The sequence below is a fragment of the Pollachius pollachius genome (genome assembly GCF_949987615.1).
Source record: "Pollachius pollachius genome assembly, chromosome: 5".
Classification (NCBI taxonomy): domain Eukaryota; kingdom Metazoa; phylum Chordata; class Actinopteri; order Gadiformes; family Gadidae; genus Pollachius; species Pollachius pollachius.
Window position 1 is genome coordinate 20,789,473 of NC_136938.1, and position 15,460 is coordinate 20,804,932.

Below are 15,460 nucleotides of genomic sequence, written 5' to 3' on the forward strand. Positions count from 1 at the left end.
CTGCCCTTGACATCAAAATAACCGGAGAGTCTCTGACGGGTGCAACCTTTTATTGTAGAATTCCGAATGCCGTTGTCAGCTGTGCGTTCCATGCGGCTTCTAAGAAGCGCGCGCCCGGCTGGGTACAGCTATATGGTGCGGGGGCGTACGCCGTTGCGTCTCCGTGAAATGAATTATCTTTATTTGAACATGTACTTTGTAAGTAGTGGCGTGTGTCCACGCAAAAATAATAACTAAGGTCTGATGTAGTTTAATTTATTATAGGTACGTTTGTTTTGACCAGTTTGATGCATATTTAGTTGATTGATATGTAAACACCCCCGGCAATATTTCATGGATTGGTATGTACCAATCTCGGGTGACCTGATGAGCAGATATAAGGGTGGCGTGTCAGTCCCGATAGGGGAAGCTAGAACGTGGAAGCCGTGCAATATGCTGCTTGTGTATTGTCAGTTGTATGAAAGAAAAAATGGATTCAAATGGATTCGAAGTAATTTTTGCTTCACTGCTGCCTTTTTGTGCTGAACCTAAGACCCTCGACATTCTACCCATTGACACTCCTCCTGCCATCTGGACAACAATTAGTATTTAACAATTATTATGCCGGGCCGAAACAACATTTCGGTTTTCATGCGCCATTTGTGGCTGCGACGACCATGACACTGCTTCCCACTGTTATTCAGTTTCAAAACGACTCCTTTCAGCTGCCCACTCCTTCTCCTGCAAAAAATACATAAATAAAATAAAACGCTTGAGGTGGCGTTTTGAAAAGAGAAACTTACATTTTATTAGTGAAACTTACATTTTATTAGTACATGGTATAAAGATAATTATGAGCCTTTGATTGATATCCAGAATCTTTTTGCGGAGACACATTCCTGTGCCCCACTTGTATTGCAGCTTTGTCTCAGAAGGAGGGGTAAGGAGAAACACCAGGCCAACAGAAACATCAAGGCCCATCTCCCCGAGTGGAACATGAGGGTTGACCTTGACAGGCAGCTCCGGTTCCCCACAGAGATCACCACCACATCTCTCCCAAGAGACATAGTTGTGTGGTCAACCATACAAGATCTGTGCACCTCATCGAGCTCACAGTACCACAGGAGAGAGGGATTGAGGCCGCCTTCGAACGAAAGAAGACCAAGTGTAATGATATGTATGTTCTGTATATATGTTATATGTTATGACCACTAGGTGGCAGTGTTGATTACTAGATCAGATGAAGCTAGACTTGAGAACGACAGAACAAGTGTAACGGGAGAACCATGAAGGCTGGTAAAATAAAGACACCTACTTAGAAATATCCAAAGTTGTTTATTTATAATTACATAACTTTACACCAAGTACTCAGGAGCTGGCTGCTGAGTGCCGGGAGGCTGGCTGGAAGGCTACCATCTACTCAGTGGAGGTTGGATGCCGAGGGTTTCTGGGGTTGTCAACCATACGCCTCTTGAGGGATGCAGGAGTGACCGGAGGGAGTTTAAAGAGGGCAAGAAATGACCTGGCAGAGGAGGCTGAGAGAGGGAGCTTTTGGCACTGGCTGAGAAGGAAGGATAGGTTTTGGGGAAAGAACACCTAACCCCAGACAACAGCAGCAGGGGAGAACAACTATCAGCTGCAGGGGGTGACAGGGAGACGTCCCTGTCACTGCGTCCCTGTCACAGATGAAGCCTCGAACGTCACACGCGTATTATTCCGTTTAGACTCTTCACACCCAGGCAGAGCCTTCTCTGAATAAACAGTATAGGCCTATGCTTTATGTATCCCAATTAACTTGAAATCTCTCTGAGTGAAACTGCCTTGTGTCACGTTGATCCCCGCGCCCGCTGCTTTGACCCAGACCCTCATGTGTCTCATGTGACCCAGAGAGCTCACAGGAGACCACAGATAGAGAAAGCGCACACTAATCGTTCTATCCATTGGTTTGTTTCACATGTATTTATTCTTATAGCTCTGCAGACGCAATACGGTAGCAGGGATGTAAATAACGTTACACAGGCTTTTAATTTTAAATTGATTTGGTAAACTTCAATATAGTCACCGTCACAGACGTCGCAGATAATCGAGCGAGCCAGTATAGTTGTTTTTGTATTTTTGTCGTCTTGTTGTTTAATATTACATGTCGAATTTTATTCACCAGTTCCACCATTAACCGCATTACAACAATTTCGACCCTTGTTGATCTATGTTAGGCTCTCTTTGCTTAGAGTACAGTGAGCAGAGGGCTGGTGTTGAAATCCATGGTAACCACGAAACTCCCCCACAGCCACCAATGAGAGCGCTTGTTTTCACGATGGTGTTGCGACAGTGTCGTCAAGGCCGACGGCAGGTTGACAATTTGACCAGTTGTCCTCTAAACCGGTTCGGCCGAATCTCTCTCAAACACCAAATCAAGTTTAATTTGGGCAATCGACAAACCTAATCATGGCAGGAGTAATTGCACGAAAAGCCATCGACCATATGAGGAGCAAGGATTTCAGAGATTACTTGATGAGGTAAATTTTGATGGAAATGCTAACTAGCTGGTGTGCTATCTGTGGGCACTAGCTATGTACACTGACAGTATTTAGATAGTGTGCATTACGAATTAAATGAAGCTAGCTGGCCTCCACTATACAATATATACAACTTAGTAACTAAAATGGTTACTTTTAGTTAAAATCTTTCTGTGATTCTGCATGAGGACTTATTGACGTATAAACATAACAGCATAGCATCCTAATCATGGTTCTAATGTTGGAAATGAGATTACTGCATTGGTGGATGGTGACAACAAAAGTGTCATGCAGAAGTGAGATTCGGATTTATTTAGAGCTTTAACCTGCATTCTCTAAACGTTTGACCTACAAGTAAAGTGCAATGGGGTAACATATGTTTACTTGTATGTTCATTTGAAGATTAATAGGATAATAATTATTCTTATCATTCCTAACGATGTTTTCCTTAATAACAGTCAAAACACTGCAAAATCAATGGACTGCTGTAAATGTACACTTTTGATGGTCAATGTCCCAACTGATGTATTTCTCTTGTTCTTCTGTATCTCTTTTATATGTTAACTCCAATCACCAGCACGGTAAGTAACTTACTTATCTTCAGCCTTATTTGTTACAAAGTTAACAATTCATTAAATGTTAATGAACGTGTTACTGTGTTTTAAGTATCAAATATCAGTAGTACTAGGTTTTCATTAACTTAATTATAACTTTTTGTTAGTCACAGTCTAACAATTCTGTTTGTCTGTGTGTGACAGCATTTCTGGGGTCCAATTGCAAACTGGGGTCTTCCAATTGCGGCCATCTCTGATATGAAGAAGAGCCCAGAGATTATAAGTGGCAGAATGACCTTTGGTGAGACACATGCACTGACCCAAACATAGAAATATGAAAAAAATAAAGCAAGAATACTTTGGAATGTGTATGGTAAATGCATTTTTTTTTTTCATTGGCAAATGCAGAAACTTATCAGGGTACGCTTGACTGAAAGTTCAGTACCGAGTGTGACCAAAATCTATAAAGTACAGTCTGTGCAAAAAGCCTTGTAGTCCGGGGCCATACCTAAACATAAATGCACATTAACATTTAGTTGAATACTAGCTCCCACTGTTCATGACATATGATTTGTAGTGTATTCACTTTTCATATTTTGTGTAAACAATTGACACATAGGATAACCTTGATGCACCGTAACTTTTTCTCCCTCTCTTGTAGCGTTGACCTGCTACTCACTGCTCTTCATGCGATTCGCCTATAAGGTGCAGCCTCGCAATTGGTTGCTTTTTGCTTGCCATTTGACCAATGAATCGGCTCAGCTCGTTCAGGGTGGTCGACTCATCAAATATAAGTAAGTCTTATTTTTTATTTACTTTCTGAATTGTATGTATACATGTTCTTCTTGCTAACAGATGCAGCAATTAGTCATTATCTTGGCTGTTGTCCAAGCTGCCTTTGTACTACTGTAGCATACATGTGACACTACACTTTATATATTTATTGTTATTAATTCACAGATTAAAAAAGGAAAGTATGCATAGCATATGAGGATCATATAATATTATAGCACACACTGGCTGTTTTATTAATTTCTGTTCTTTTAATTCTCTTCTGGAAGGATTTGAAAGTAAGGTAACTAACCCAAATGTATTTATTTCAGCATGGAGAAGAAGAGGGCGTCTTAGTGGCAGCATAAAGCCTTCACGTCAGCTTCCTGCCTGGAGAGCGAGTTTCAGTTGAGGGGGCCTGCTGATTAAGGATCTACCTTGACCACCACAGTACAATACGTAGAGACCCTAAGAGTATTCTTTGCTGCTAGCTAGTGGTTAATTTTCAGCATTTAGTTGTAGTTTGGATTGTAGGATGTACTTCACAGGGATATTAACACAGACGGTTCTCAGAAATATCAAACTGTATGTAGTTTATTTTTACAACTTAAGCCACGCATCATCGTAATTGGGGAGAATGTAAATCATCACAAATTAGCCTATACTTCATTAGCTTTGTAAAAATGTTACACTGTTAGCTCTTAAACCATCTTCAAACAACTAATGGTTGATGATTTTAATCAATTTTAATCTCTTAATTTATTGTAATGAAAGTTCTAGAACCAATATTTTAGCATGAAACCTCTAAGATGTATGAATGATATGAATTACAAACAAGACACATATTTAATTTTACCCTCTAGGGCCCACTTTGTATGATGTACTACATTGTACGGTGTACTACAATTAAATTCAGATTTTCTTCTGAGACTACTGATTATTACATGAACAAATTGGGTTGTGTAATTGAACTGGGGAAGTGTTGACTTTGTATGCTTCTTGGTGAATTATTCTTCAATGGTAATAAATTACTCAGATAATCTCCCTGTTAAATGTATGGTTGTATATGGTCTCTGGGTACCTAAATACACTGGCACTATACAGTATATCAATGGTCATTTGCATATGTTTAACTCAAAATACTGCCCTGAAGTATGTTGAACTTCCAGTATGTTGAAAGTGGTGAAATGATTGCATTCACTCCGCGTAAAGAGTAGAGAGCATTATTCGTATTTGCTTTGGTAGATGGTAAAAACCTCTGTCACAACTAAATCAGGGTTGAGGCAGAGAGAGGGACAAAACAAGGCCTACAGTTCCCCTGACCTTGTCTTGAGCTATTCTCATTTACTAGCAATGACTAAACAGACCTTTATTCAAGTTTTGTAGGCACTCAACATGCATCCAATGTTATTGCAAAGCCTCTTAAATTGACCTCCGGCCAGGAAACAGATAAAAAATAAATGGTTGCTTGTGTAGACACAACAATGCCATTTTCCTCACTGAATAGGACATACTAGTTAATCCTGCCTATGTTGACCCTGCAGGGAAAATATTGAATTAGAAAAGTTGGTCTAAAGGAGAATACACATCTGAAAGCAATACAGAATGTCCAAGGGACACTACATTATATCCCATTATATTTTACACACACAGTATTGTTATTCTGTATACTGTGAGAAGGAGGCTTCCAGTGTATTTGATGGCCAGATGCCAAATCTTGCCACATATTCCCTCCTTTTAGCATTATTGTCGTTAAGTTAAAGATTTTAGGATTATTAAAATCATTTGAGTGCATGCAGGGTCAATATTGCTGCAAGTAAGCCAAGTTCATAAACCATAACGTTATAGTTTCTTAGGTTAGAATGCTTGCTTAAGTTAACTATCTTAGAATTACAAGAGGGCAACACTTGTCATTTATTTAGGCAGTCAAATTAAGGTTTTCGTGTCAGTCGAATTAGAATGACAAAACAAACAAACATTAGCTATGTGACAATAATATCCAAATGATTAATGATAAATTTGTAATATCAACTTATCATTACATCATCATGCTAAATCCGACATAATGCAGTACAATGTCGTTTATACATTGATAACATCGATGTATTCGCTAATGGGACCACAGTAGTTTATGGCAACAAAACGCTTTATTGCCTCCTTGATGCGCGCGCATTCTCGAACGCCCTCAAGACGTTCGTCAACAAACATGCGCAGATCCAGTATGAAACATGGCGTCCGTGAACAGTTCAGACTGGAGAACCGTCTGTGAACAATTTACCACCGCCCTAAACTTGACTGAGGTAGAATCTCACAAAGACCCAGAGAACGATCCATTTCGATCCAAGTACAAAGCACGGGAGATCCTCAGAGAGATATACAGTGCTCTGAAGAATTTCGAGGCCACCGAGGCTGACAGTGAGAGCAGCGAAGAGAGGGGCGAGGAGCAGGTTGTAGATGGAGAGAAGGAATGCCAATGTTTTTACGGAGACTCACCGGCCGGGTGGCGGGCCGCAAAGCTGGCAGCTGTGGAGTATTTCCTGGGTGTCAACCACATCGAGACTGAAGAGCTGTCTGCCGGACAGGAGCATTTGATGAATTGCATGAAACTATTAGATAAATGGAGTACCTCGTCCATGAATGTGTCTCTCGTCATCCATGTCAAGGTAATGATCGCCCTCTCTATTTTCATCGGACCTAGGCCCTACTTTTACAATAATATCTTGCTATTAATACCTTTTTAACGTTTTTTAAATCCACTACTTACGCCAATGCCTAATTGGCACAATCAGCGACATAACATTTATTATTTCGTATACAATAATGAATACACAATGATTCATAATCTACATCAGTTCATAACAAATCTGAAGGATGCATTAAAGATGACGGTAGACCACTACTGTTCAATAACATGAGTGATAAAAGAGCACGAATCTTCGGTGAAATATTTTATTGATTGGAATAGGTTACCCTATATTTATTCGTCCCCTAGTCAGCTTGAATAAATATAGATAGATGGTTAAAGTCTAATATATCATCTAATGTCGATTCCGTTGCAAACATCTGTAGACCAATGGACAACACATGGATGAGCAGGTTGTAGATAGAGAGCAGGATGGCCAATGGTTTTATATCTACATTGATTATGTAGATATAAAATTGAATTCAAATTTTATATATCTGCAAAAAGTGACATGAAAACTGCAGTGCATTTTGGATGGGTGTTTATGTGCTAGAACTGGAGAAATATAAAAAAGCTTGAGCTTTATCTTGAAGTGAAGCCTGTTTTTCAGCAGGAGGTTTATAAACGCCATAACCACCCTTCCGTGTTACCAATCCATATAGCACATAATTCTGCTGCCAAACAATTAGCCAAACATATGTATACAGAGGCTCCTGATTGACTTTGGTTTGGTATTGATTGACAGAACCAACTGGGAATCCTCTGGTCAGGGCGAGACGAGACGGTAACAGCAAAAGCCTTTTTGGAAACTGCAGAAGGTACCTATCTACGTTACATGAAGAAGGTAAGGCATTCATTAAAAAAAAGTTTGCACATTGTAAAGGAATGCCATGGAGGTAGTCCTGGACTTTTACAGACAGTTAAATATTCAAAGGCACGAATATCAACATAAAGAAAATGGAACAGTGAGTCCTTACTGACATATTTTTTGGCTAATGTTACATACCTTGGTAATGTTAAACGTAGCCAGGTATGACCCGGCGAAGATCAACAAATAAACCTAGAGTTACAGTAGCCTTGTATCCAAGTTATCTTATTAATTGTAGCTGAACTCAAAATCTGCACTTCTTGTTTGTATTTGTTCAGGAAGGGAGTCCTCCGACAGACATGACGGAGTACTTCAGCACAGAAGAGAACCAACTGACGCACCAAGAGAGGACCAAGCGGTATTGGAAACGCACTGACATCCTCTATACGCACATTATTTATATTCAGTTAAAGTGAATGCCTTGTTGAGTTCCTGATTGCCATTGTCCAACTGTTTAAAAAGTTGACAGCAGGCGCGATTTACATTTTATGTTCATTGCTCTCATTTTTTCTTTGTCTTCTCCACTCCCTAGTTTTTAACCTCTTTGCCCCCTCTCTGTCTTTCTTGGCTCTCTTGCCTGTTCTCTCCTTTCCTGGGTCTCTCTAGGTTTGAGTTGGCCTACACCCATACTAAGTACTACCTGGCCCAGGTCTATCAGTACCTCGGTGAGTCGTCTCTGTTGACCGTTAGTATTACAGATCATGTGGCAATCAATCGATCATGAACTATGAGGAGAAGTCTTTAGTCATCAGTCCTCTTCATCCCTTTTTAGAATTGAATGTATTGTACTGAATCAATGGATTCTGATGCCATACTTCAATGGGCATTTGACTGGTGGTTGGTAAAACAGAACATATTAATCAGCTGAGAAATGTGATTTTGTTAATGTTTGAAATATGTATGCAATTCTTCCGTAGTACTGGCTACTATAATAATTTGAAGCCTCATATCCATATAGATAGATTGGTTATTAAACTGCTCTCCGCCACCTTTCCCTCGAGGTCATTCGATTTTAGAAATTATCTTAAAAACCTCTGTCTTATTTAACCCTAATTTCCTGCAATACAAGCCATTTTAAATGTTTTGGCTATTGCCTGTGTAGTGTGATAATGACCCACAGTATGTACTTATAGTGTTCATACTAGTACTGTACTTACTCATTAGATATTGATTGATATGGACGTCTTCATTGGTCTGGCAGGTGAAACGGAGCTTTCTGCCACATACTGTCATAGCACCCTACAGAGACAGCTCCAGCTGAACCAGTTCAATCCAATGGAATGGGCTCTCAACGCCGCTACGCTTTCACAGTACTACATTAACAAGGTGAGCTTCCATTATGCCAGGCGCGTCATTAGACCTGGGCATTCGAGGCTATAGCCTCGGATCTTTTGGGAATAGCCCCGGATCGCTGTGCCGTCAAAAAATAAATAAAAAAACATAAAAATTATGAAAATAGCCCCAGAAAGTATACTTCTTTGTGGTTGCATTACCAGCAGCCACAGATGTAACATTGTAACCAGTGAAAACCACAAAACTCTGACTGTCAATATATGCAGATTTAGAATAATTTGTTGCAAATTCAACATATTCTTTCTTCTCTATGCATAGAGCATCTCGTCGATATTGCTGTTTCGTGCTGCTAGCCTTTTAGTGAGATCAGAGTGTTGAGAAGGACAGTAATAAAATATCTTTGGTAAGATGGATATAAGACGAGAGACCCGCAGTGAATTCAACGCGGTCCACTTGACATCGGGTGCATGACAGTGGTAGGCCTACTGTAAAACTTCAATAGCCCAGGCTTTTATTTGTTTCAATCACTGAACTTTCGAACAAAACTCTTGTTCAGCAAAGATGGGAAACACTATCAAATGTATTATTTAAACCAGTACGAATATTACCGTACATGTTTACCAGGCAATCGAATAACGCCTGCACACACACACACACTGCGCTGTGCAACCACAACCTCTCACTCACTCAACACATGCAACACATACAATCTGTCAACGTCGCAACCAATTCGATTTTGTCTACAGGGGAGTAACTGAGCGCCCCCTTCCGAAGTGGTACAGCCCAGGTCGGCCTTGAACTGCGATTGGGCAGAAAGACGTAACAGCTCATGACAACATTGAACTCTCGTGCAGGCTCGAACAGAGTGACACACAAACACACACAGACACACACTTTAAAGGAGTTTTTTGCCCGCTCCGTATCCAGCTTGTTCCACGCTTTAAGCACCCAGGCTACTAGTAGGCATATGCGGCGAGCTGGGGCTCTCATGTTCCCCCCTGCGGTGTATTCCGCATCCCCTGCCATCCAGTTGTCATACGATTCATGCAGACTGGCTTTGAACGGCTGATTCCATGGATATACTTTGCGTGTGCCGTGATTTCTCGCAGATGTGGCGAAGCTGTCTGGTTATGCTGTTGAGATCTTAAATAAATGGACTAAATAAGTTGACTATGAACAATTATTGAAGTTTAACATTTTGTTCAGCAAATCTGACAACTGACAGATGCAATATTGTAGCCAGTGAAAACAGCAAAATTCTGACGTGTACATTTATGGGCAGATTTAGAATCATATGTTGCAAATTTTATTCTCTACGCATAGCGCATCACGTCGATATTGCTGTTTAGTGCTGCTCTAGTTTGCACAGATTCAGGAAAGCCGCAGTGAATTCAACCCCGTCCACTTGACATCGGGTAGGCGCATGACAGTGTTTATTTGGCTACAGGCTTTTCTAATGTCTCACTTTGGCTGCTGGTGCATGTGGTGCACTTTCCTATTCTTAGCGTAAACGTTAACCTACTCATTAGGCCTGCACCGACGTGAGTCAGACATGAGGATCGGTCTTTCCTTTCCTTCTCAAACTACGTTACAATTGCATGTTCATCAGCCCGATTTTCAAAGTGTGTGTGTGTGTGTGTGTGTGTGTGTGTGTGTGTGTGTGTGTGTGTGAAGGGCCTCTACATGGAAGGCAGACACTGTCTCTCTGCAGCGACCGTCATCTCAGGCCTAGCAGGAGAGGTTCCCTCTGAGGCGGCTGCGGAGGAGAGTGAGTTCACTCATCCACTCAACTCACTAGTCTCACAGATCAGACTTTAGATGGATAATCTGAAGTTGGATGGCAGACAAGCCCAAACCTGGGGGAACGGGGAGTTTCACATAATTTTGCTTTATATATATTAGTATTTTTTTATTTTGCAAACATATAGCTCAAGGCGGAGGTCTGTAAGCGCATAACTGGCAATCACACGCTCGGCTAGCAGTGCTTAAACGTGCTGAGGTTCTGTAAAGGCTTCAGTTCAGCACAGTGTAGACTGGCCAGTGTTGAAATACACTTATTAAAATCCCCTTGTGATGTCAGCCTCCCGCACGAATGGTTAAATGAGGCGTCCCTCTGCCCTTTCAGTTACTGGTTTCCAGCCCAGTCTCGTGCCGTCACTCCCCCTAGAACGTTCTACGTTCTGCTATAAAGTAGTAGGGCTGCTGGATCAGAGATTACTGTTACAGTGAATTGATGTACATGCTATCAAGGAGATAGTTGGTTTTGGGAATCTTGCTGAAGGATGCCTTAAGGTGGAATGTTGACATTGGGGATCAAACCCAGTACCCTTTTGGGTGGGAGAGACAGTACTGAGGAACTGTTCTAAAGTCACCATTTGGTAGGCCTTATTTATTTGCAGGAGTTGTCCTGCAACTTCTGCAATTTTCCAATCTTTGTAATAGTTATTGTTAGCCTTTTTTATGGCACAATTGATACAAATCTAAAATAAGTACCATGCATTCCTGATGTGCATTATCTAAAGAATCTAATATTTATTTTTCAATAATGTCGTCAGAATGTTATTTGGATCTTGTCTATTTTGACGTGGGAGATGTGCCGCTGATGACCTAATCTAAATGCTACACGAAATGGAATAGAATTCCCATAGCCATCCATAATGGTTGCGTATAGGAGGACCATTGACCCGCTGTGTCCCTGGCTGTGTGGCAGGTGAGCGGGAGCAGGAGCGCAGGGACCAGCTGAGACAGAAGAGGGCCGACATCGCCCGCTGCTGGATTAAATACTGCCTCAATCTGCTGCTGGATGCAAAGAAAGCCCTGGAGGTACAGGGCCACCCTTGGTCATCACTAGCTTCTTCCACTCTTGGGAACGTTTTACGGTACTTGTACCTTGAATGACACATTATTTGTGTGTTGGTGTGTGTGTGTGTGTGTGTTTGTGTTTTTCTCTTTGTGTGTGTGTGTGTGTGTGTGTGTGTGTGTGTGTGGAGGTGTTTGTATATTTGTGTGGCTGTGTGTTTTTCTCTCTTTATCTGTGTGTGCGACAGGACAACATTGGTGAACTGGATGGGGATCGTCAGGAGGAGTTGAAGGCAGCAAGAAGAGTGGAGGTGGAGGAGGAGGAGAAGAGCAGGAAGAGTGCCCTGCTCTTTGGATCTGAAGACACGTTTGACTCCATCGCCAGTCTGGAAGAGAAGGTCTGTGTCCCTTATTGATACGGAATAGTTTAAGAAGCCATATTAACCATTTGCATCTTATACATTTATACAAAGTGGTCATTGAATTCTGGTACAGGTCTTGAAGGAGCAGGTAGTGGTTAGGCATTATGTTCTGGGATCTCATAGATGCGCGGACATTGGGGATTGAACCTTCTGGTAGTACTACTACTAGTAGCAGTAAAAATCTTACAGCGAAACATTAAGAAGCTGAAAGGCAGTACCTTTCAGCTTCTTAATGAATCGCTGTTAGGTTTTTACTACTACCAGTAGTAGTAGTAGTAGTAGTAGTAGTACTACTGGTACTTCTATTTTTGGCTAACACTTTGCACTACTTTTCTACAGATTTCCTTGCTCATAATAGTCATCTTTAACCTCATCGGTGAAAATATTGCCAACAATTATGGCATTGTATTTGCGCTTTCACATATAAAGTGAAAAGGCGTTTATTTTATTGACCCACCAATAATTGTATCTTTTTTTTGTTGTTTCGTTAACCCTATTTGTGTGTGTGTGTGTGTGTGTGTGTTTATTATTTGTTTATTTTTAGGTGCAAAGTTTGACCCCATTGGACTTTACTGAAGCCAGAGCTTTGTTTTTGGTGGGACAGACATATGTCACACAGGTGAGGAATATACAACAGGCACACATTTTTCAGATGGATCTTTTGAACAGTATATTTTGGATGACCTCTTGTGGCAGCAACGAGTAAAGTGTGCCTACTAAATGCCTCACACGCAATGTTTTTTTTTATACATTGGCCCTTTTGATGGAATCATGATAATAAACGAACGTTGTAAAGTAAACAAAACATCCCAGCGTCGTAGGGCTGTCCCCGACTTAGAATTCTGTGAGTTGACTAAAAGCAATTCCCGACTATTACTAGACTATGTTCATAAATAAATATATATTCATATTTTGGAACAGTAATAAAAGAAGTGAAAAGTAAGAGAAATATGGGTTGATTTGTGTGATAATTTGGGTATCGTTTAGGGCACGGCCATTGTTAAGTAGCCTTTAGTGTATATTAGTGTATCACAACATAACAATGGCTCTATGGAGAGGAGTGCTGCCGCCTGACCGCTCGCTTGGAAACCCCGTATCCCCAGGCCGGTAATCTCGTCTTTAGTTTCCGGCATAAGATCGCTGTAACTCAGAGCATGAAAAAAAAAAAGACTTTCAAACGGCGTAAGCTGGAATTGAGATGCGTGATTCCTTAAATACACAACGTCCCAGTTGCTCTTTGCTGCTTACCTTCCTCCCATTGTGATGTAGCTGCACCGTGTTGGTGGAGCTCCCACCAACACGGTGCAACCTGGGGAGACCATAACAACAATGAAAGCATGGGCTTACAATATCAGAAAAGGTGTCTACTCGACCAACAGAAATTGGTCACCGTAGGGTATTTTATCACGAAGGCGGGCAGCATCTCAAAGAGACTGTGTGTGTGTGTGTGTGTGTGTGTGTGTGTGTGTGTGTGTGTGTGTGTGTGTGTGTGTGTGTGTGTGTGTGTGTGTGTGTGTGTGTGTGTGTGTGTGTGTGCAGGCCAAGGAGTACTTTGAGATGGATGGTTTTGTGACGGACCACATAGAGATCCTGCAGGACCACAGCGCCCTCTTCAGGGCTCTCGCTTTCTTTGAGGACGACCTGGAGCGGCGCTGCAAGATGCACAAGCGGCGGGTGGACATGCTGGAGCCCATCTGCAATGGTAGCACCTGAGCACGGTTACTTGTTTACAAGTGTTTACCGCACTTCTCTTCCCTCCTCCTCCTATGTGGAGCATCCAGGGCTTGACCTTACGGAAATATGCCCAAAAATAGTTCAATATTTGTCGTGTGTTTTACACATTATCGATAACTTTCACGATTGGCTTATGAATTCCGAATAGCATTCTAAAGCGTCAAACTGATGGTCATTACATTAAATGCGGTGCATCGCACTAAATCTAGTTTCCCATCATGACGTTTCAAACGTCATATATGATCATTGGGAATGTCTTCATTTAGGGACGATAATATGGTATTATATGGTTCTGTTCCTTGTATGACTGGGGCTGAATTTCCTTTTTCACACCAGATCTGAATGGCCACTACTACCTGGTGATTCGCAGACAGCTGATGTTTGAATTGGCAGAGATCTACAACGAGATGATGGACCTGAAAGTGACTGTGGCCAACTGCCAGTCTGACTCAGAGACACTGGATAGCCACACCATTAAAAAACTAAATCACCTGTGTGGTGCTTCTGCTAAGTATGTGTGTGTGTGTGTGTGTGTGTGTGTGTGTGTGTGTGTGTGTGTGTGTGTGTGTGTGTGTGTGTGTGTGTGTGTGTGTGTGTGTGTGTGTGTGTGTGTGTGTGTGCGATGTCCCCACATTCTCTCACCAATCAATTGCATGAATACCGTACTCGATCGTTTTAACCAATGTTTCGCTCTTCTCTTCAGGTTCTTTGAGATGTTCCTGGAGTCTCTGCGCTCCCCAGAAGGGAAGCTCCCAGAAGTGCTGGAGGAGGAGGTCCTGAGGCCTGCCCTGGTGGCGCGCTTCAGAGTGGCCCGGCTCTACAGTCGGGTCATCTGCCCCGCGATCAGCGATAAGCTGGAAAACCTCAACAAGTCTCTGGACCACTACAAGTAGGGACCCCTAAATAAATATGTGTCTGGATCCACTTGATAAACATTCAGGGATTTAAGGTTTGACTTTATACAGCCACAGTTATAGCTTAAAATTCCCAAATAAGCTAAACTAGTAAGCAAGCTAAATATGACAGCCGGGTGTATGAAAGCTATAAGATGTCCCTGTGTTTGTGTCGCTCAGGTACGTGGCGCAGTACGGCGACGCCCACCCGGAAGCATCCGCTGCCGTGGAAACGGAGCTCGAGCTCAGCCGGGAGATGGTCAGTCTGCTGCCTATCAAAATCAACCGCCTTAAAGCACAGATGATCTCTAATAACTGATCAACGTGACCGCAGCTGACTTCAACAGAGCGACTGGCTAATTTATCTTCTACAGTAGTGTCAAGTATTGCCTTGCTGTGTGCAGGGTCTTTGGGCACACTTAAACAGTCCTAATGCATCATTCATAAAAACCTGTCTTGTGGCTGCAGTGACCTCACCATCGACCAGAACACATCACTAGTATATGCATGATCCCCATATCAATTACGTGTTTACTGCTCTGTCCTTTGAATTAATAACAATGCCCTTTATTACTTGTAAATATGTGGTAAAAATGTGAATAAAGTGAACACCAATTATAGTTTGGTTTATCATATAATTTATGAAGTGTGGATGTGTCAATTTTATGTTTACATTTTGCAGATGATCATGTCAGAAGAAAAACAATATCGGTACGGTATGTTGGTACAGTGAGGATGTTCATAAAACAAGTGCCAAGCGCTTACAATTGCAAAGATTACACGATGCCAGGAACTACAAACATACATTACGGGAGGAGGGGTGGCGGGGCTGAGGAGGGAGGACATGCAGAGTCCAGGTGAACTCTACACAAGTGAGTCTTGAGTCTCGCAGAAGCTGGTGAGCGACTCTGCGGTCCTGACATCGGCAGGGGAGCTCGTTACACCATA

At 41.9% G+C, this 15,460-nt stretch overlaps 2 protein-coding genes across 3 annotated transcripts; both read left to right on the plus strand.

Annotated features, from left to right (window-relative positions):
• Positions 1–1,435: 1,435 nt before the first annotated feature.
• mpc1 (mitochondrial pyruvate carrier 1) lies at positions 1,436–4,748 on the plus strand. The gene is made up of 5 exons (XM_079737084.1): positions 1,436–2,495; positions 3,073–3,076; positions 3,254–3,350; positions 3,711–3,843; positions 4,153–4,748. The coding sequence occupies exons 1-5, from the start codon at positions 2,425–2,427 to the stop codon at positions 4,175–4,177; spliced, it is 330 nt and encodes a 109-aa protein (XP_079593210.1). The 5' UTR covers positions 1,436–2,424; the 3' UTR covers positions 4,178–4,748.
• Positions 4,749–6,048: 1,300 nt separating this feature from the next.
• Positions 6,049–15,133, plus strand: kifbp (kinesin family binding protein; the record flags this gene model as incomplete). Of its 2 annotated transcripts, none has more annotated exons than XM_079736388.1 (13): positions 6,049–6,483; positions 7,249–7,347; positions 7,650–7,729; positions 7,978–8,036; positions 8,573–8,697; positions 10,339–10,432; positions 11,375–11,487; positions 11,655–11,861; positions 12,430–12,504; positions 13,425–13,587; positions 13,956–14,130; positions 14,323–14,508; positions 14,693–15,133. In XM_079736388.1, the coding sequence occupies 13 exons, from the start codon at positions 6,049–6,051 to the stop codon at positions 14,829–14,831; spliced, it is 1,950 nt and encodes a 649-aa protein (XP_079592514.1). In that variant the 3' UTR covers positions 14,832–15,133. The 2 variants fall into 2 exon arrangements, with proteins under 2 accessions (XP_079592514.1, XP_079592515.1); XM_079736389.1 differs by having other exon boundaries at positions 11,712–11,861.
• Positions 15,134–15,460: the final 327 nt, after the last annotated feature.

Excerpts from the sequence above, each read along its gene's own strand:
- mpc1 (XM_079737084.1), top strand. The coding sequence starts at position 2,425 with ATGGCAGGAGTAATTGCACGAAAAGCCATCGACCATATGAGGAGCAAG. Across the intron at positions 3,351-3,710 it reads AAGTGGCAGAATGACCTTTG|CGTTGACCTGCTACTCACTG; the intron begins GTGAGACACATG and ends CCTCTCTTGTAG. Across the intron at positions 3,844-4,152 it reads GGTCGACTCATCAAATATAA|CATGGAGAAGAAGAGGGCGT; the intron begins GTAAGTCTTATT and ends TATTTATTTCAG.